The sequence below is a fragment of the Pteronotus mesoamericanus genome, unplaced genomic scaffold (genome assembly GCF_021234165.1).
Source record: "Pteronotus mesoamericanus isolate MK-2021 breed Mesoamerican mustached bat unplaced genomic scaffold, CSHL_Meso_final scaffold_167, whole genome shotgun sequence".
NCBI classification, from domain to species: Eukaryota; Metazoa; Chordata; class Mammalia; order Chiroptera; family Mormoopidae; genus Pteronotus; species Pteronotus mesoamericanus.
Genome location: NW_026555308.1, coordinates 49,256,906 through 49,280,151, shown reverse-complemented (window position 1 = coordinate 49,280,151; position 23,246 = coordinate 49,256,906). Strand labels below are relative to the sequence as shown.

Genomic DNA, 23,246 nt, shown 5'->3' with positions numbered 1-23,246 from the left:
CTGCACTGCAATTTAAAGAGCAGTCACTCATATTCTCATATTTAATGGACATGTATATGCATAACACTTAAAATTTGCTTCTGTCGTGATACTTCGTAGCCTGTAAAATCAGGGTATTGATATAAATTATAGCATGTTAAAGCATAAAAACTAATATTATCAGGCTTTTTTAAACTAATGGGACACTTTCAAAATATGTATGCAGAGATTACATTGTTTCTTAATTTTTTTCAACATCATGAAAATTTTCAAACATACATCAAAGATAAAAAGAATTTTACCATGGTCACCCACATACCTACTACTTAGATTCTAGTGTTAACATTTTACTATGCTTGCTTCATGACATATTTTCATACATCCATGCCTCTGGCAATCCATGTAATTTTTGTTTGCATTTCAGGTATTAGTATTTTCCCCCTAAATACTTCAGCATATGTATCATTAGTTGATACCTGTTTATTTTCTTTTAAAGATAAAATATACATAAAATAAAATGCACAATTTTTAGGTTCACACTTGCTGAGTTTTTCAAATTAATATACTATATAGCCCCAAAACATATCAAGAAAGTTCTGTTTTGCTTTTTCACAAAGTCTAAGTTCTTTTTACCAATGGAGAGTTTTAACAGACAATGGGTAATAAATGGATAAATAAAAATTGAGAAGCACTCTCTAAACTACATTGCCCCATTAACTGATTATCAGTGAAGTCAGGGTAGATAAAAACTAAGTAGAGGAAAACAAAAAGGTGTGTTGCCCCAGATGGGTAAAAAGAGGAATCAAACCTTAGGAGGTAAAGGCAAACATGATGCAATAAATCTCCCAGCTACTCATCTCTTTTGTTTTAGAGGTTTTCTCCCCATGCTCCCTTTTTCCTAATAAACTAAATCCAAAATAGCATTATATTTGTATTAGTCACAATATAATTTCAACAAGATGTTTATTTCTTATCTTTCTAGTAAGGTAAAATAATTTTCTCTCTCTTTACAACTTCAAAAATCTAAACTCTAAGTTTTAAAAAAATGGTACATAATATACAATGAAATAGTTTCAGATAGAAATCAGGCTCTTTTACACTAAAAACAGGAAAAACACTTAATATAATCCTGTAAATTAACTAAATTTAGCTTTAAAAAATAATTCACTGCATTACCTTTATTTTTCTAATTTTATCAAAGAAAAGCAACAATCAAGACATGTTTGGGAGCCACTGACAGAGAAAATTTCACTTTGGATTCTGAGTATAAAAACAGATTTTCATCAAAGCCATATATATATATTATATATATATAATATATATATAAAATATATATATAAAATATATATATATAAAAAATATATATATTACACACACACACACACACACACACACAGTCTGTCCAGAAAGTAACTGACCATGCCATATGAAAAAAAAGAGAGATTTACTGAAAAAGATACTAGATAAAAGGACATTGTACATAAGACAATGACGCCTCAGTCCCCTTCAAAGTAGGCACCTTGGGACCTCACACAGTTCTCCCAATTGCCATTAGCTGCTCTATCGAGTTTTCCTGAATCTCATTAATGGTCTGAAATCTCTTCCCATTGGGAAATGCCAGAAGTCACAGGGTACCAAATCTGAGCTGCAGGAGGGCTGAGTCACCTGGGTTTTACTATTTCACAAAAAAACTCTGCATGAGGTATGAGAGTTTTCATGAGCAGGCTCATTGTCATAATGAAACTGCCAATCACCAGTTGCCATAGCTGTGGTCTTCTGAATCATCAAAATAAGATTCCGTGGAGGAATGTTCAAGCTTAACATAAAATTTCATGCAGATCTCTTGCTCGACTCACTCAGTTATTTTGAATGTGACGGCCACACAGTACACACATTTACTCAATGGCGTCTACTGCCCCCAATGACTAGTAGAGTGAGGTTGTCATTGTTCACACTTGCACATTCCAGTCCACTCCTTGGCTGCCAGGTTATACAGATGTTGTGCAAACTGTTCTCATTATATTAACAATGGTTCATATAACTGATATTTACTGTATTCTTGTTCTCTGACTCTGCACTTTGGGAATCATCAGAGGACTTCAAAAGGATGAAATAATTGCTTTATGGTATTTAAGGAAAACGTTAAAAGCTCCAGTCAGTATATCTATTCCAACCAAAAATAAAAGACTAAGACAGAATATATATTCTGTAGTACTTTAGGATTATTCTCCTCCATTCCTCATAATAAATGTTATCATGATCGTTTAGTAAGTAGAAAATACGTAGCACCTCAAAATTTATAAAGGACTTCAAATATAGATGTTATTTCACAATGATAATATCAGGGGCTCAGAGATACTGGTGATTATTCAAGTTCACAAAGCCCAAAATTAGCCAAGATAGGGACTGAGCACATCTTCTGGTGCCAACTCTAGTGAATATTCCGTGGTATTATAGTCACATGACTTCAGGCTATTATTATTATTGTCCATGCATGGCTTTAACTTCTTCAGACATGGTAGTGTAGTTTCACTTCTTTTCAAAAGCCTAGTGACCATGATTAACTCCCTATCTCCTCTCTCTAAAATGAGTATAGATTTTTTTTAAAATTTTAGATTAATCATAATCACTCCTCTAGAAATGTTAGTTTTCTGTTTTGATATGTAGCTGCACTGCATATAGCAAAGAAATCAGTAGACTAATAAACTGATATGAGGGACTAGTTTGTGTTCATTTTATCTTTTTTTCCAAATTTGTGTAAGTTTGGTTTAACACTCATCTGTATCTGGTAATCATTAAGTGATTTGTATAATATTATAGCAGTTTAGTTACAAATCACAGTTGGTGATAATCATGATGCATAATTAAGTGTTCACTCATGAATAAAAAAGCTTTAAAGAAAAAATAAAAACGATCATCTTCAAGTTACCTCTCTAAACATTAGAGAGGTACTAAATTGTTACTAAATTTCAAAAGTAGAAAAATAAATTGAAATGTAAGGGACAGATGGTTACATAACCACAAATTTAACATTTCCTGGAAAGTACATCACTTACTTTCTCCACTGTTTGATTTGTTCAGGATTTGTATACTCCTTCAGACATTCTGTGATATGGTCTCCAATTTTTATTAAACATTGTCTAGTATGCTCTAGTTGTTCTCTTTCTGAAAGGCCTTTCTCAGGCCTATCAAGTTGTTTCAAAGCTGCTTTGACAGGCCTCATTCTTTCTTTGCACTGTAAAAAGGGAAAATAAGAACATAAATACATGTATTAAAAATATAAATGCAACAAAGATCTTTCAATGATATTTATATGAGTAAATATAGCATTGTTTGATGCTAAGATAAGCATTAAATCTTACCTCACAGCTCTTAAATACCAAAGGTCTCTCACTCAGATCCTCTTTGGAAAGTAAGGCTTTCATAAACATTTAAAATCAGTCTCTGTGTAAATAAACACTTTGGATTTCACTTACCTTCTATAAAAGTGGTACTTTTTACATTGTAATACACCATTCTAAGCAGTCTTAATCACTGAATGTTAAAAGATAATAAAATATTTCAAAATATTATGTACTATCCTATATTTACTATGACAGAATAAAATGTAAAAAATAAGGATCTTTATATAATAAACTGGTAAAGCTATTAAAATAAAAATAACTACAAATATAAACTGTCTAGTCTTCTAAACCTTTGGGACAAAACAAAGCAGTTAATGATGAATTTTGTTACTATCATATTTTGCTGGTCAGTGAGTTGGGCCAACCTTCTCCTTGGCCTATATTATCACTGGCATGCTGACAAAAGGACACCATACTAAAAACTATATGATTCAACTAAACTCCAATTTCTATAATAAAAACTAACCTATACCAAAACCAGACTAAAAATATTACTGAACAATTAAATTTTACTTACCTATATAAATGCAAAACAATATTAAAATTAACAATAGTTATATCTACTAGTAGCAAGTTGGGTTAATTCAAGGAATGTAGGGATGGAGTAACTACAGACAACATATTTAGTTGATCCAACACCATTTATTTAAAAAAAGAAAGCCTCATATCACTGCCATGCAGGTCCATTCTTATCATAAAAATAATGTGCATATATGTATGAATTTGTTTCTGAGTACTTCATTGTTTTATTGACCTATTTGTCCAAATCATTTTGGAAGTTTTCCATCTTTCATCAGGAGTAATTTAAATAGCATTGGAATTATGTATTTCTTAGTTAAAATTAGAACTCAGCAAGGCCTGCTGTCTTTTTTTAAAAAGGGAAAATTTTTTAATATCCTTTCTAATTTTTAGCATTACTTATACCTGTTCTCTACATTTCTTTTTTCTTGATCAATTTTTATAGTTCATAATCTACTAGATAATTATTCAATATATGTAATTTCAGTGCACACTATGTTCTAGGCATTGTTACAGACTCAAGAAAAAAAATAGTAAAAGCAGGAAGGAAATAATCAGGATCAGAGCAGAAATAAATGACAGAGACTAAAAAAATTCAAAATATCAATAGAATGCAGGAGCTGGTTCTTTGAAAAGATAAAAGTGACAAAACTTTAACCAGACTCATCAAGAAAAAAAGAGAGAGTAACAGTGGAACCACAGAAATACAAAGGATTGTAAGAAATTACTATGAACAACTATACGCCAAGAAATTGGACGACCTGAGTGAAATGGATAAATTTCTAGAAACATACGATCTTCCAAAACTGAATCAAGCAGCAGCAGAAAACTTGAATAGACCAGTAACAACTAGTGAAACTGAGGCTGTAATAAAAAAATCCCAGTACACAAAAGCCCTGGACCAGATGGCTTCACAGGAGAATTTTACCAAATATTCAAAGAACTAACACCTAATCTTCTCAAACTATTCCAAAAAATTTAAGAAGAGGGAATACTTCCAAACTCTTTTTATGAGGCCAGTATTATCCTAATTCCAAAACTAGGTTAAAACACAACAAAGAAAGAACATTAAAGGACAGTATCTGTGATGAACACAGATGTGAAAATCCTCAACAAAATATTAGCAAATCAGATCCAGCAGTACATCAAAAAGGTCATATACCACGATCGAGTGGGTTTTATTCCAGGGATACAAGGATGGTACAATATCTGCAAATCAAAAAACATGATACATCACATAAACAGAATTAAAGACAAAAATCACATGATCATGTCAATAGATATGGAAAAAGCATTTGATAATATCCAGCACCCATTTAAGATAAAAACACTCAGCAAACTGGGAACAGAGGGCACATACCTCAACATAATAAAGGCCCCATATAAGAGAAATCTACTGCCAATATCATGCTCAATGGGCAAAAAGTAAAAGCATTTCCCTTAGGATTAGGAGTAAGATCAGGGCGTCTACTATCACCACTCTTATTCAACACAGTACTGGAAGTCCTAGCCAGAGCGATCAGACAAGAAATAAAAGGCATCCGAATTGGACAGGAGAAAGTGAAACTGTCATTGTTTGCAGATGACATGATAGTGTACATATAAAATATTACAGACTCCACCAAAAAACTACTAGACCTAATAAGTGTATTTGGCAAAGCAGTGGGATACAAAGTTACTATTCAGAAACAAAAATTAGGAAAAATATCCCATTTTCAGTAGCAACAAGAAAAATAAAGTACCTAAGAATAAACCTAACCAAGGAAGTGAAAGACCTGTGCTCAGAAAACTACACAACAATGAAGAAAGACATTAGGGAAGACACAAATAAATGGAAGCATATATCGTGTTCATGGATTGGAAGGATTAGTATCATTAAAATGTCCATACTATCCAAAGCAATTTATAGATTCAACACAATTCCTATTAAACTACCAATGACGTATTTCACAGGTATAGAACAAACATTTCAAAAACTTACATGGAACCACAAACGACCCCAAATAGCCTGAGCAATTCTGAGAAAAAAGAGCAAAGTAGGAGTGATCACAATACCCAATATCAAACTATATTACAAAGCCACTGTAACCAAAACAGTTTGGTACAGGCATAAAACAAGACAGATAGATCAACGGAACAGAATAGAGAACCCAAAAATAAACCCATGTCTGTATGGTCAATTAATAATTGACAAAGGGGGCAGGAGCATAAAAAGGAGTAAAAATAGCTTCTTCAACAAATGGTGTTGGGAGATCTGGACAGCCACATGCAAAAAAATGAAGCTCAACTACCAACTTATACCATGCCCAAAAATAAACTCAAGATGGATGAAAGACTTAAATACAAGCAGTGATATCATAAAAGTCCGAGAGAACATAGGTAGGAAAATCTCAGATATCCCACATAGCATATTTTCACCAATATGTCCCCTAGAGCAAGGGACATAAAGGAAAGAATACACAAATAGGATTATATCAAAATAAAAAGCTTCTGTACGGCTAAAGAAAACATCAGCAAAATGAAAGGGGAACCAACCGTATGGGAAAATATATTTGCCAAGGATACATCAGATAGGGGTTTGATCTCCAAAATATATAAAGAACTCACGTGGCTCCAATCCAGGAAGACAAATGATCCAGTCAAAAAATGGCCAAAGGACCTGAACAGACACTGCTCCAAGGAAGACATACACAGGGCCCAGAGACATATGAAAAGGTACTCAGCACCACTAGCCATCAGAGAGATGCAAATTAAAACCACAATGAGATACTACTTCACACTGGTCAGAATGACCATCATAAACAAATCAACAAGTGCTGGCAAGGTTGTGGAGAATAGGGAACCCTAGAGTACACTGTTGGTGGGAATACAGAGTGTTGCAGTTACTGTGTGAAAAACAGTATGGAATTTCCTTAAAAAAACTAAAAATGAAACTGCCTTTTGATCCAGTGATTCCACTGCTGGGAGTATACCCTAAGAATCCTGAAACACCAATTCAAAAGAACCTATGCACCCCAATTTACAATAGCCAAGTACTGGAAGCAACCTAAGTGCTGATCAGTAAATGAGTGGATCAAAAAACTATGGTACAGTCACACAATGGAACAAGATGCAGTAGAAAGAAAGAAGGATCTCCTGCCCTTTGAGACAGCATGGATGGAACTGGAGAGCATTATGCTAAGTGAAATAAGCCAGATGGCAAAAAACAAATAACGTATGATCTCACCTATAAGTAAAACCTAATCAACAAGACAAATAAGCAAGCAAAATATAACCAGAGACATTGAAATAAAGAAAAACTGACAGTAACCAGAGTGGAGGGGGAAGAGGGATAATGGGGAAAAGAAGGGGAAGGGCCGTAAAGGAAAATGTACAGAGGTCACATGGGCGAAGCCAATGCGGGAGAAGGATTGAGGGAGGGAGGTGGAGGTGGGTGGGCAGGGTATAGTGGTGGCAGGAAAATGGAGATAACTGTACTTGACCAACATTAAGAATAAATAAAAGTTTAAAATAAGTTTATAAACCCATTGGAAAAAGACAAGGCAGAGTGCCCCTTACTTTGATGAAAAGCAAGAGAGCATGTAAAGCCCGTGTATTTTAGACTAGTGTTACTCAAAGTATAGCCTATCATCCTGTACTAGCCTAGGGGATAGGTAGAGAAATTTTAGAAACCTTTGTATCTATCTGTCAGGGTGATTCCTGCCAACTGAATCTACTACTAAAAAACAACAGGGCTTGTATTTTGTACATTTAAAAAAAGTTTTCACTTTTGTTTTTATTGTACTTTCTAAAATACTGGAAAAGAAGTTACTTCTTCACTCTAGGTAAGAAGCACCGTTATACAGGTTCAGGAATTGAAAGTTTGAAATTCTACAAATTCTACAGTGGGAGGAAAAAATGTTCACTCTAAGTAGTCCCTAAATGCTTCTCCTTCAAGTTTTTAACTTATTAAGAAGTTTTTCCAAATTGATTCTAAACTTAAGATTGATTCTAAATTTAAACTTTTACGTGTATTGCTTTTATTAACCTGAATTGCAGTACCAACAAATTCAAAGAAATTTCTAAATTAAAAGTTCTAAAAAATAAAATTGTAATTTAAATGTTAGTATTATTATAAATAACCAGAAAGTCTACTACTTACAATGCTGAATGTCTTCTGATCCAGTTCTTCAGATTCTTCAGATATGGGAACTGGTTCACCACTTGTAGTGATATGAACTAGAGCATCTGATACTGAAGATTTCTTGGATTTTTCCTTGCTATCAGACTTGGATTCGCTCAACTAAAGAAAAATTCAAAATAAAACAAAAACAAAAACCCAACAACAACAAAGGCAAAATGATTAACATTTCCAGAAAACAATTACTCTATTATGGTTTACAACTGTTTTATTCACATTAATATTCTTACATATTTTAATTTTCCCCAATTTTACTTGGAGAAACCAAAAATAAAGCTACTCTGTTATGTTACCCTACAGGTAAGAATTTAAAAAAGAATTTAAACCTATTTTTCTCTTTTATGAGATACCCACATGTTTTGAACTCAGTTATTAAGACTAATTTGGACTAATAGACAATTTATTCTCCTAAAATGTAAACAAGCTAAGTGTGTAACTTTCTAAAGTTTACATTATGATTTGCATACCTTTTCTTCCTTTATGTCTTTTTCTTTCTGCATAGCTTCTATAGCTTCTTTTACTTTGTTTTCTCTTTTTTCTTTAAAATCTTTTTCTTTTATATCTTTCTTATCCTCTTTTTCTTTTATCTCCCTTTTAAGTTCTCTTTTATTTTCCTTTTCTTTTGCTTCCCTTTTTTCTTCTGGTTCCTTCTTTATACAAACATCTGGCTCAGGTTTTTCTTCACTGTCTCTTTCTGTTTTAATTTTTTTATTTGGATGTTTCACAGAAGTGATCTCATCCTGGAAAGTGCAAGTATGGCCAATGTATTACTAACCAAATCGTGACAAAGATTAATTTTTTTTTTTTTTTGCATGACTATTGATTGCATGTATGTGGATTCTGAAAGAAATAACTCAGAATCCCATTAATAACGATACATGCAAGTCTTCTTAAAACAACTAACATAAGTCAGTCCCATTCAAAATTCATAATAAAATTAAAGGAGACAGAACCTCATTCAAATGGCAAATGTTTGAAAAGGAAGGACCTTTGCTCTATCTCTCTAGTGATATATAATACTGTATTAGATGAGTAGAATACTGTTCTGTTAGTGAGACTACATAATAAACTATAAAACAAAACAAAACAAAAACAAAAATCCCTCATAACCAAAAGTAAAATTTCAGGCCTTAGTTCAAATATCAAATGTAAAATATACCAAAACATGCCATGTTCCTTTCTCTATAATAGGTTGCTTTTCTAAAACACATTTTCTTACCTTATCATCTTCATCAGACTTTTCAGAGGGCAGGGGAGATGAATCACTCTTTATTTCCTCTTTCACTTTTATAGATTTCATTGCTTTATTCTTCTTGGCTCTAGTTTTTCTCCTCTTTGAACCGCCCTAAAAATAATTATTTTAATTCTAACCACCTCCACAGATTACACTTATAAAAAACTTCTTAAATTCTGAATCAAAAAACCCAAAGGAACACATATTTCTACCCAATCCTTAGCCTGTTGGTGATAAGCTATATCAGGCTTAGAAAGTCAATGAAAGTCAGTTAACAATAAAAAGGAATTAGAAGAATTAGAGAGAAATAGGAGGGTTTTTCACCATCCTAAGTTATTATCATGTAAAATTAATGCTACCAGAGATAGCATTAGAAATTATTTTTAATGGTACATAGGTAGTTATGACATTGTGGTCATAGGTAAACTTTTAAAGGTTGCTATGGTCCCCAAATACCTCTCCTCCAGTGTCTTTTTCCTACTATTCTGGAGCCTCCTCATACATATGTTCAGTGATCTTTAATGCTGTCCTTTAGGCTTTCCAATGTCTCCAAATAACACAGTAATGGAGACCTGACCTCTCAAAAAGTACTCTATTCTAAACAAGTTGCCTTACTTCCTCTCCAAATACCAGAAAAAATAAATTAATCTCACTTCTGAAAGAAATGACTCATCACTGTTAACATGAATACTGAAATAATTTAAGGCAAAAATACTACCATATTCAAATAAAGCAACTAAATTACAGGAAAATACACTTATAAGTGCATATTAACCAAGATGTCTAGTGTGATTTTCAACTGGTGTGTCACAATAATTTTTAAAATATGTAATACCTGATTATTTAGCCAGGAGCACTGACCTCTTTTCCCTTAGACTGTCAAATAAAAAAATGACAGCAGCCAACACAATAGCTGTCAGGTGTGAATGAATCAAAAGTATACCTATTATGTTTTGTCAGATCAGCAAAAAGTATATTTTTTGGTGTGCCACAGAATTTTAGTAGTTTATGTGTGACATGAGATGAAAAACGCTGGAAATTGCTGGTCTAGAGTAATCAGTAAACTAGACTTATCTTATTGAAAAGTAAATTGCTCTTAAGCATCTGAATTTTAACTTACTGCACCAGAAAGTCTCTGAGCTTCTTTTCTTGCAAGATCTTTACTAAGTAATTTGATGAGGTAGTCTGCACGAGTCTGCAACTGCTTTGCTTGTGGTTTTTTATCAGGGTCATCAGGAAGAATCTAAAAAGCAATTAATTTTTTCAGGTTGTTTTTAATTAATATGAAAAATTTAAAAGCTAAAAACTACTTATTCATTTTTAAAAATATATAATTCACTAACAAATTATAATTCTTTAAATTTGTAGGAATAAATGACTTAGAATGTAAAATATATATATTTTTTGGTAGCTATGACATAGTCAAAGATTTAGTTTCCCTGGGAAAGAATCCTAAATACACAAGAAAAAAATCCCTCCATTCAAAATAAGAATACACAGTGTGAAGTTAGAAATTTATTTCAATGTACAATAGTGTATTTAGCATCCAGTGTTACTAAACATTATGGTATTCTTATAAAAGTATATTAGCTATAAAGTATACAAAACTTCCCAGAATACAAAATATCATTTATCTGGAAGATGACCGACAACATGCATTGTGAGAAAAATTTTATGGCGGGATCATCCGAAGGTTCCCATTTGTTTGTGAAGTTAACACATAAAATGGCAACTTAAATTAGAAGAATAAGGCAATGCTTCTGTGTTTTCCATTCTAGGCAACACAATGATTTTCACTAATGTGGTAACATCACCAAAAATCCTAAACATGGTTTAATATTAAAAAAATTACAAAATATTTCAGAATCCTTTTTTTGCCCTTGAATTAATCTAGTTAATGATGGAATGACAGATGTACTTTTAACCTAAAGAAAAAGAAACCTATGCCTTAATAACAAAAATATAATTTCAGAGATAAAGCAAAACCTTAAAGATCATTTAAATTCAATTCCTTCATGAAAACATATTCTAAAGAAGCCAAGATTACAAAACTAGCTAGAACCTTGGTTTCCTGACTTCTAGTTGAGTTTAAAAGCAAAACATTCAACATTAATGAGCAACAGAATCATGAAATAGTTAAGTACCTTGTGTGTCAGACTGAGGTCAGGATCCATTTTAATCATTTCCCAGCTCCCATATCCATATTCGTATATACCAATTAACAAATTGGAATCATCTTCTTTGCCCCAGTCTATATCAAAATGAGCTGCCTTTGTATGGCATGGGATAGTGTACCTAGCATTAAAGTTAATAACCAATGTCAAGTTTACAATTGCCTTATTAAAAATTTACTTTGAAAAACATAATGTCATTAGAACTTAATTTTATGTTTAAAAACATTTCAAAGTAGCCAACGACATAAACATTTTTAAACTATATCCATATCCAAATTATTGAATAACGATAAACATTTTAACAATGGAAAACACAAACTCACTGCTTTCTTTCTTCTGGATCTGAAGGAATGGATTTGTGCAATGGTATTAATTCTTCTTCATGAGAGATGACTAGCTTGGCATTCACCTGTACTCCTGATATTCGGAATGTTGGACCCTTTACTTTTCCAAGTCTACCACCTTAATTTTTTTAAAAAAGGTAAAAAAAAAGTACAAAATATGTAACTCTACAAAATAAAAAGCAACATATGTTATTAGCTATATTAATAAGTATCGCTTATTTACCTATATTAGTATTATTTTGGGGGGAGAGTTGCCAATAAACCTTAAATTTCACTACAAGATTTTCAGTACATATTAGAGATTATAATATAGCAGATGTGGATTCATAAAAAGTATTTCATGTATTTAAGTGTTTTATCAATTGCAAAAGAGATATCTATTAATACAACTAGCATTTAAATAAGATTTCTAGCATTATTTTTTTTTTCCAGTATAACTGATTATTAAATCTAAATATTTTTATTTAGTGTCCCTGGCCAGTGTGGCTCAGTTGGTTGGAGTGTCAACCCATAAACCAAAAGGTCGCAGAGGGTACATGCCTAGGTTGTGGGTTTGGTTACCAGATAGGGTGTGTACTGGAGACAACCAACTGATATTTCTGTCTCACGTCAGTGCTTCTCTCCTTCTCTCTCTCCCTCCCTTCTCCTCTCTCTAAAATCAATGAACATGTCCTCAGGTGAGGATAAAAAAATAAAAATATTTTTTTAGTAGATGAATTGAAAAATAAACATAATGAAGTAATTATGCCCCAAACCAGTATTATGTGTGTATTCTTACAACATCTTTTCCCAGTCACGTATGCTAAAAATACAGTACAAGTAACAGTAATTTCTGACATTACCTCCCAGTTAGAATTACAGCAAGCAGACAGATTCTGTTGCTTTCAATAATACAATTCTGTCTGCAATTTCCTATTACCCAGAAATGTCCTTGCTTTGTTTTGTAAAGCATCTTTTAGAACTAATGAATAGGTAACCTAAGATGTAATACCTACCTACCTCAATAAAAGCATATTTTAAAACTTCCCTTTACCTCTCTTTAAAATCATTCTCATTTTAATATTACCTGTTCGTTCTGTTCCTGAAGAATTATCCTTTAAAGCTTTAATGCAACCATTATGTACCAATTCTCCCAGTCGCCTGAGGTCTGTCTCTGACTTATCAACTAATTCAGCATCTCGAGCAATTGCATCTAATCTGTAATAAAATAATACAATTTTCAGGTAGTTATGCAGACTAAGTTTCACTCCATCTCAAGTCTACAAATCACACTATTACAGTCTCTACAAATTCTAGTTCATATAATTGGCACAAGATACATAAAAACTAGAAATATTTGATGGCGAAACAATTCATCTTTATATTCAAGAATAATAATAAAGTTAACCACTTCATTAACAGAGCTAATAGTATGTTCCAAGTTTGAAGATTACATAATACTTCTATAAGAGCTTTTTACCACTGATCAGATCTTAAATTCAAAAGTGGTTAAGCATTATAATAATTATAAAGGTATTATAAAGTTCTATACTTTATTACTATGCACTGAGTAGATAATAATTATTAATGTCCAAAATGTTTTTTGCATCGTAAAAATAATTATGCAAGTCTTTCATTGTATTGCGTACAAGTCATCTAAAACTAAAACAGAAAATACCTTTTTTTTTTTTAAGAATGAGTTTTGGAGAGAAAAAATAAGAGTTAAATCAATTTGCGTCTCTGCCACTCTATATATCCAGACAGTGGGTTTGCCACAACAAAGGACAAGGAATATCTAAATTACCAACAATGAGTTAGATTAACTGATAACTTAAAAACAAAACAAAATCCTGTCTTGAAAACTTGGATTTTAATAGTTTGTATAAAAAGAAGCTGTATTTAGGGAAACTTCAGGAAATTTCCCTAGTAAGGGAAAATAAAACTGGTCTTTAAGTAACATAGCTAGGTTAGCAATTCAGTTTTTCTAAGAATAAATCTGCTAGTTTATAAGTTTATGATAAAGCATTTGAAAAACACCTTAGAATCATAAAAATACAAAGTATTTTATAGAAAATTTCATTAGCAGATAAAATTTTAGAGACTAGAAAGAATTAAGGATCGTACAAAAACATTTTTCAAAACTATACTTGAATTTTGGTTGATACAGATTAATTGTGTAAATGCCTATTAAAAGCAAATTTAACAAAATACCTAAACTGAGTATTAGTATAAACAAATAACGCTGACAAGCACATGAAACACATTATGACTCTAGAAGAATAACATGTATTTACCTTTCCAGAGGGCCACCAAATTTCTTGTAACTCTTGATAAACCTAACAGAAAATAATTGTTTGATTTAAATTAAGGCTTCGCTACCCATTATATATATGTAAATATATAAAAATAAGAAAATACTTCTATTAGCACCCAAATTAATTCAAGGTATTATTATTACCAAAAATGAATAAACTATGCTAGCAACCAAAATGTTGAAACATTAAGATATACCAAGTAAGACAAGACATTTTAACACCCAGGGTGATGTTTAGAAACCAAAATAAATAAAACAATAGAAGCTAAATTTTATTTTAGAAATTACTTTATTATTTTCACAAGACAAAAAAAAAAGTTTAAGTCTACCACAGGAAGTGTGTCCAGAATTATCAATCATATTACACCTCCTAACATTCCAAGTGTTGATAAAATTTTAGTAAAAATAGTTTTAATTCAGATGTACGGTATTAAACCAACAATGGAAAATAAAAATTTTACTTAAGAACAAAGCTATCCAAGTGGTTGATGGATGAGAGAAAATATCCAGGAAAAGTAGAAGTTGAAATGCCTCTTCAACTAAAGACAGAGAGTCCAGCAAATCAGGTGATCATAAAATACCCTTAATAAAATCTAACAACATATTTAATTTTCTGGTAGAAAGAATGAGGAAGAACTTTATTGGTCAGGTCTATGATGTAAAAGAAAAGAGTTACAATGGCTTGAAAGAAACAACAAACTCTCAAAATACAACAATGAACAACCTTTTTACAAATTGCATAAGTAAAATTATTACATAAAAATAAATGGTTATTCTATTTCCCTTAGATATACATCTGTATATACAAATAAACATGTTTTAAAAGAAAACTACAATTTATCTTACATAGCCAATCTTACCTCAATTCCTATCTGGATTTATCAGAAATACCCTTAACACGGCTACTTTCAAAAAACAAATCACTTCATAATTTAAAAACTAGAAAAATATGGAACTAAATTATTCCCACGTAAAAATAGTAATGTTGGAAGTCATATAAGTGCAGTGAGAATATCATTAAATAAGTCTAATATATTGAAATATACATTCATTATCAAAAAGGCCACCATTATGAACCACATTAAGAAAACAAAAAAAAATTTAGCAGTCTAAACAGACTAACAATAAATAATGTGCAAAGATTAAATACCCAAACTTTTTCTCATAGTTATAATGAACACCCAAAAGCAGAACTCATCCAATCCCTAAATAATTATATTAGTCTCTTTGTTTGAAAACTATGAGCTTTCTATTTTAGTTTCACCCTCTAACAAAAGCAAGACGAAGTAAAATGGTGTATGTCATCTTACCGCCGAATTTCTGCATCACTAAATCCTTTAATATTCTCTCGAGGGATAGTCCGTGGTCTTCCACGTTTCTTTGGCCTTTTCCTTTCTGAGACTGAATCACTATCAGATCCAGAGTATCTTCTACTTCTACTGCGCCTCCCTTCACTTCCATTGAAACTAACCTGAAATTTGAAATCAAAAATTAACCCAAGCTTAAGGTAAGGAAGGTTTCTATTATAAGAGCAAAGAAAATTATAAAAAATCAACAGAATTAACAAATCAAAATATTTCTGTATATCAAAAATGCTACATAAAATTAAAGAGCCAATAAAACAGAAAAATATAGCATGTTAACAACAAGTTATTAACCTTAATAAGTAAAGCATTCTTAAAATCAGCAGGAAAACACACTGCCCTTTTCTAAAAATATGAAAAAGCTTAATCAATCAAATAATAGAAGCATAAAATTATACAAACCCACTGGTACATTTCTTAAAAATGAGAAACTAACAAAGAAAGGCAATTCTGTTATTAATCCATCAACTTGACCAACACCAACTAAGCAGTAATAGCTAATATTAGTAATGGTACAGAAAAATTAAAAGTAACACACTTCTGGTGGGTATTTAAACTGGGACAGAGGGCAATTTAGCAATATTATATCAAAAGCCATGAAAATTATCATTCTGCTGACCTAGCAACAACACGCCCAGGCATTTTTCCTGACATCAGAAATGTGAAGTAACACTGGCCAATTTATATCATAGAATTAAAAAATGAAATGAAAGCAATCTAAATGTTTATCAAAGAGACTGGACAAATAATCTATACAATGGAAAGCTGAGATGTCATTAAAAATTGTGTTGTAGAATAATTAACATTCATTATATACCGTCAAAGGAAAGAAACTTCCCAATTAATATTTCAATTAAATTTAGCAAATTAAATATATTGAAAAATTAGAATTATGTAAAAATACTACTAGTGGTTATCTGTAGGTGGACAGATTGTGTCATTTTTCTCCCTATTCTTCTAAGTATCCACTTCTTGGTATTCTAATTTGGTTGATCAGATATTTAAAAGAAAAATATGCCAGCTGAAACCATATAAAATCCTATTAAAAATAACTAAACATCCATTAGTTGTTTAAAAGATACACTAAAACCTATTTTCTGTAAGTTTTTGGAATTTTTTCAAAATCTCAGTACATATTCTAATACCTTTAATATGCTAAACATTTAATTGAAAGTTTTAAGAATGGGCATCTAGTCCTTATTGTTCTAACCTCCTTTCATTCTTTCACAAGATCTAATATAATGCTATGCTTCCCATAAACTTTAAAAGGAAAGCACTACAGGGTTTGAAGAAATAAACACAAGAAACTACATACATGGCCACTTTCAGAGCAAACACATTATTTGGTTCTGGTATATAGAACACATCCATTTCTGCATAGATGTAGAAAGTTGGTAAGTTGCGCCTACCCTAACAAAATCATAATCTATAAAATCTAATTTAAAAATCATAACTTTCCGTCAAGGAACTATATAGCAAGGACTCATGGACAAAACCAAAGGGGAAGAGCTGAGGGAGGGAAGAAGGGAGGGGGCAAGGGAAAGTGGTGGGGGGTAGGCAGAGACAAATGTATTTGAAAAAATAAATTTAAAAAAAATCATAACTTTCCTTAAACACAACAAAAGAGCAAGGCAATCTAGTAGTCTCAAATATAAGGAAATATAGTGGCATGTAAGAAGAGATAAGACTCAAACACTGTCACCTGTAAAGAGCACGAATGGTTAGACAACAAATATAAAAGCAGGTAATAGGAAGTCATGTAAAATATGCTAAAGGTTGCCTGTGGGCTACTATGAGAGCACAAACACCCTGGGAATCAAAGATAAAGGGCGAACTTGCACCCAATCTCAAGTGCTTCGCCACAAAACTCCACCAGGTGCTCATGAGAAATACTGGAAGCAATTGAGGGAAATCAGAGAAAACTTCACTTTGTGGGGCAGGCCTGAACTAAGGGGGCAAACACCTTTGAGAAGGTAGGCAGGAAACCTTGCCAGACCCACCTCACCTACTAAAGTGAGGGCACAGGAGAAGACCTAATGAAGCTAAAGGAAACCAAAAAACTCTACCCTTGGAAGAAGAGTAGCAGGACAAAGACTAGGGTGAGGCAAGTCCCTCTTCCCTCTGACTCAAAATTTAAAGAGTCACTGAAAACTCAGTAATCAAGACAACTAATACTGTAATGCAGTATTTTAAAAAACAAAAGTTAATGCAAAAAAAAAAATTCAGTATTGTTTCCCGCCTCCCCCCCCAATTTTTGCCACAGGATCCAGAATAGTTTGGCATGGCACTGTTATCATTATTTTAAAAATCTGATATTTTGTTCATTTGGGCCACAAAATAAGTATCAAATTTTTAAATATTCAAATGACACGCAGTATGCTCTCTGACCATGACAGAATTAGGCTAGAAATTAAGAGCAAAGATACTTGGAAAAATCTCCCAAATATTTGGAAATTAAACATGTGGAGGAAAAAAAACCTGTATGGGTTAAAAAGGATGACACAAGGGAAATAAAAAAAATATTTTGAATGAATGAAAATAAAAACACAACAGACATCAAAATTTGGCGATTCAGAAAAGCAGGACTTGGAGGGAAATTTGTATCATTAAGTGCTAATATTAGAAAAGGAAGAATGTATCTTAGCATGTATCTTAAGACACAAAAAAGAGCAAATCAAAGCAAAAAAAAGATTAGGAAGCAGGTATCAATAAAATTTCAAATAGAAAAATCAAAGAACCAAAAGATGTTTTCTTGAAGAGGTAAATGAAATAAACTTCTAACTAGAATGAAGAAGAAAAAATTTAGCAATATTAACGAAGACGAGAGAAAAAAAGAAGCGATTAAGCAGGAAAAAAAAACGAAACAAAACAAAACCCACAGATAATGGTCTGGTGAATACCAGATGGAAACAGAGGCAAAGTGGGGCACGGAAAGGTAGAAGAGGGTTAGGGTAGGATAAATGGTGATGAAGAGAGACATGACTTGGGGTGGTGAACATACAATACAATATACAGATAATGGACTATAGAGCTGCACACCTAAAACATAATTTTATCAACTAATAAAACACCAATAAATAAAAAGTTTGCTGAAAAAATAAAGAGAGCAAAATCAATAAATATCCTATAAATGCTAAAAGGATAATGAGAGAATATATAATTTTATTTCCCTAAATTTAACAAGTTAGATAAAATGGTCTAATCTCTTGAAAGAAACAAACTACCAAATTCACTCAAGAAACAATATACTCTGGATAGTTCGTATTTATAAAAGAAATTGAAGTTACAGTTAAAAATTCTTCTAAGAAAGAAAACTCTAGGCCTAGATGGTTTCCTTGGCAAATACTGGCAAACGTGTAATGAAGCAATAATACCAATTCTACAAGTCTTTCCAAAAACAGAAGAGGAAGGAATACTCCTCAACTCAGTTATAAGGCAAGCATTAGCAAATCAGGTGATGACATTGCAAGAAAACTATAGGCCAATATCTCTCAAACAAAAAAAGACATTAGTCCAGATACACATACTCCTACAAAATATCTCTTAAATTAAAAAGTTACCTGTTTAGCACAGTTTCTCATTCTTGGAAGCATATAAATTTCTTCAAGTTCTTTTTGTCTTTCTTCCTCTTCTAATCGTCGTCTTTGATCTTCTGGAATGATTTCTTCCCAATTTTTTGAATTTCTTTCAGGTTCCAACTCAATGTCATCCTCATCCATGTTTGAAAAGTTGGCAACCTGATGTATTCCAGAATATTAATGGAATAAGCATTAAAAACAACTCATCCTTAAATTTTCTTTTAGTATGGGAAGTAGCATACCAGAATAAAACAATAAAACTTGAAGTTCCTCAGGATAATGAATATGACTGCAGATTAAACCAAGTATGAATGCTGAATGCTAAAATATTTAAGTTCATTTCTTTTCTTTATTAGGTCAAAGTAGATCAAACCAAATTACTTCTAAGAATTCTTTTTTAGGAGTGATTCTCTTTTATCCTGCTATTCAATTAAACTATTACAAAAGAGCTAGAGCAAGGTAAGAGAACAACAAAGCAATTTACAGTAGCAACATGCTAAATCACCTTCTGCAGGAATTATCCCACCAGTCTGTTAACTACCAAGTGATGTAGAACAATCCAACATTATTATTTTTATGATAAAACTAGTACCTAAAGAGCTACTGACAAGCTACAAGAGCCTGAGACCCTCAATTTATTTAGGTTCCGTAAGCCCTAGTTTTTTACTTCTAAAAAAAAGGAATAATGACAGCACACTAACTTTTTTGAGGATTAAATAATATATTTAAGAAACTGGGCAGTCTGGTATACAAAAAGCACTAATTTAAGCTAATTGCCAATATTAATACATTAAAAATTATAGATAACTGGATGAAGACAAGAAAATGATAGTTAGCTGCCATAAGGAATGGGGCTGACAACAGCGTTTATTCTCTCATGTTCGTTATTTAAAGCCCGCTGTGTATGAGTATCAAACTACTGGTATAAAATTAATCAATATCACATAAATGTATACTCCAGTTTTTTTATGACTTTTTCCAAATTTTCAATTAGTCAAATTAAGAAAAGCTGACAGTGTAACTTCATATAAAGAAAGAGTTTGTTAGCCTTGGCCAGTGTAGCTCAGCTGGTTGAGTATCATCACTTAAAGCAAAGGGTCACTGGTTCAATTCCCAGTCAGGGCACATGCCTGGGTTGCAAGCCTGGTCCCCAGTTGGGGTGCATGCAGCAGGCAACCAATCGATGTTTTTCTCCCTCTTTTTCTCCCTACCCTCCCCTTGCTCTAAAATAAATAAATAAAATCTTTAAAAAAAAAAAAAAAAGTTAATTAGACCATAGCCAGAGAGTCAGTGCAAGTTTCAGAAACATTTATCTCTTACTACAATTACTGAAATAATATTCAAACTTATATCCCTGCTTAATTTTCTCCAATACAGTACATCCTCCACATTGCAGTGGAGTGATCCATTAAAATTACAAACATTTTTATTCACTGCTGTGTCCCTGTACATGGAACATTACAAGTGATCAATCAATTGTTGAATGACCAAATGACAAATTAAATTGATCCTGACAAACCTCAGTCTGTGGAAAATACCTAGGATCCAAAGGAGCCTGCTTGTTTATACTAAATAGTTAGCACACTTTCTCTAAGAGGTAGATCAGATGACTTAACACTGCTTTATGACTCCCAGAAACCTTTTAGCCTTCACCAAACCTGGGGTACTTCTAAGTATTAGTAAGAGTTTACTGCTCATTTTGACTGACTGACTTGAGTTTTCTTAGTTGTGATAATGCTTACTTAAATTAATCTAATGTCAAAACTGCTCTGATAAAAATTAAATAAAAGATATCAGTCATGACAATCTATTAAGAGATCATTCTTTTACCCAAATATTTGAGAGCATGCTATTTGTTGAGTACTATTCTAGGTGCTAATTTAAGTAAATAATATCATTCCCTACTCCACTAAAAGTAACTATTCATAAATGAGCTGATCTCTTTCAAATCAGTTTTCTACTGGTTTGTCAGAATAAGGAAAAAATAATTCTATAAAATTTTGAGACAAAAGATATTAAGAAAAAAGGTCAGTCCCTCTCAATTTACATTATGTTATAAAGAAAAATTTAAGAAAATTTACCTTGAACTGGGAAAGTAATTCATCTCCTACAGTTAAAGGGCCTGGTTCATTTTCATGAGTTTCAGCCCTCTTCAAGATTTCATCTATATCCATTTCCTATAATTAGAAAGAAATCTTTAAATATACTTTCATATATTTTAAATAAAGTATACTTCATACTTATATACAGTTTAAATAGATAACAGATTTTGAGACAAGGTTTTTGATTTTTTTGTTATTTTTTCGTTTTGTTTTGTTTTTCACCTGGGGCTCTTGTTCTTCTCCTTCTGGTTCCTTAAAAAGTTCCTCAGCACCAAATTTTAAAATGGCAGATAACTCTTCTTTATTGAAAGGAGTAGAACTAAAATCAAGAAAAACAGATAATATTTAATACCCACAGTTAAAAATTGAACATTTACATAGCACTTTTATGAATTATTGACAGAGTCACCTTATAACAGTTATATGACAATTAGGTAGATAAAGCATCAATAGTATATTTATTTTGCACCAAATTTTAAAATGGCAGATAACTCTTCTTTATTGAAAGGAGTAGAACTAAAATCAAGAAAAACAGATAATATTTAATACCCACAGTTAAAAATTGAACATTTACATAGCACTTTTATGAATTATTGACAGAGTCACCTTATAACAGTTATATGACAATTAGGTAGATAAAGCATCAATAGTATACTTATTTTAAAATGAATTTGAAGCCTAGATGTTAAAGGGATTTCCCCCAAGATTACAAAACTAGGATGGCAAAACCAGGTATTAAATGTATGTCTTTGAATAGAAATCAGTACGTGCTTTAAAAAATAGAAAATTATTACAACACAAAATACAGTACTTCAATGTTTTCCTTACAGTATGTAACATTTCCAAAAAATGAGTATAGAAGGATTCTAAAACGGTATATTTTAAAATAACTACCTTGAGGGGGCAGACCCTGTGTGTAGTACTGTCTTCCCAGTTGTGTCCATTCTTTGAATCACAAGATGATCTAAAACCATTTTCTTTTTGGCCCTTTCAAGAATATCCTCTTCCACTGATCCCTTTGTAACTAGACGATAAATATTCACCTGTAAAGATATGCATGATGAAACGAACTGAAATAGAAAGGTTTTGCTAACTTTAAGTGCCCAAATATTGGAATTTAAGTGCCCAAATATTGGAATACAGAGTGAAGCTCATCCCACATGAGGTTTTCAACTGGTTAAAAGCAAAATGAAAATCATATATTAGTTTGTGTTCAAAGCTACGTTTCTTCAATTCAGAGATTATTCTGAAGGTATAATGTCCTCCCTTCTTACATTTTGATTAGGAGATTTTACTTGCTTTCTTTAAATTAAGAATGATAGTAACTTTTAAATTATCTTTTAACTATGTAAAAAGGAAAAAAATGGTAAATTTATGAATACCTTAAACCAGTTTTCTCAGTTCTGATATTTCATTATTCCACACAATCCAAAATTCTATAAACCAGTCTCCAAGTTATGATAAGGTGTGCTATAAAACAAAGCTTTCTAAAATAAACAAAAACTAAAGTGCAGTAATTTTGTCCTATTTCTCAAAGTCAATGGTTCTGTAACAAACATAACTGCCATACAGAGATATTTTGAAAATTTATGGGAATATTGTTAATTTCACAATAATTAGGGGATTACCAGTATTTAGAGTACAGAAACCAGAGGTACTACACAATGTGCATTATACTGGACTTTGTGACACAGTGGAAAAATTACCCTGTGTTTTTCAAGTCTTCAAATGATTTTAAAAACCATTTTTAATTATCTTGCATTAAATTCTAACTCCATTTTAATATAAACACGAAGCATTTTTACAAAATTATGACGTACACTAATTTTTTTCAGGACTTCAACTATTGTGTTAATCAATAGGTAATTAAATACTGTTTTATTTTGATCTTTATCAAAAGTGATCATCTCCAAATGCTTACTGTATTAGTGTCACCAATAAAACATCTATATTTGTCATCTACACCTACCTATATTGTAGTTGCTGCAGGCAAATATTAAACAGGAGATCTGAGACTGTTTTTGTCAGATTTAGAACCAAATACTTGCTTATATAGCATGTATAGGAAGCATAGG

The 23,246-nt window shown here is 31.9% G+C and overlaps 1 protein-coding gene across 2 annotated transcripts in view; it reads right to left on the bottom strand.

The window, feature by feature from the left end:
• CHD1 (chromodomain helicase DNA binding protein 1) overlaps positions 1-23,246 on the bottom strand; it is an 80,952-nt gene that overhangs the window by 5,325 nt on the left and 52,381 nt on the right. Inside the window, exons 20-33 of one of the 2 annotated variants that reach the window (XM_054590025.1) lie at positions 22,066-22,214; positions 21,394-21,490; positions 21,151-21,246; positions 19,052-19,228; positions 15,438-15,598; positions 14,108-14,149; positions 12,901-13,031; positions 11,814-11,952; positions 11,461-11,611; positions 10,437-10,559; positions 9,302-9,427; positions 8,550-8,822; positions 8,044-8,184; positions 3,036-3,214 (exon numbers count right to left, since the gene is read on the bottom strand). In XM_054590025.1, coding sequence (XP_054446000.1) covers positions 3,036-3,214; positions 8,044-8,184; positions 8,550-8,822; positions 9,302-9,427; positions 10,437-10,559; positions 11,461-11,611; positions 11,814-11,952; positions 12,901-13,031; positions 14,108-14,149; positions 15,438-15,598; positions 19,052-19,228; positions 21,151-21,246; positions 21,394-21,490; positions 22,066-22,214 — 1,985 coding nt within the window. The remainder of the gene's footprint in view (positions 1-3,035; positions 3,215-8,043; positions 8,185-8,549; positions 8,823-9,301; positions 9,428-10,436; positions 10,560-11,460; positions 11,612-11,813; positions 11,953-12,900; positions 13,032-14,107; positions 14,150-15,437; positions 15,599-19,051; positions 19,229-21,150; positions 21,247-21,393; positions 21,491-22,065; positions 22,215-23,246) is intronic. The other variant, XM_054590026.1, reaches the window with a different exon arrangement.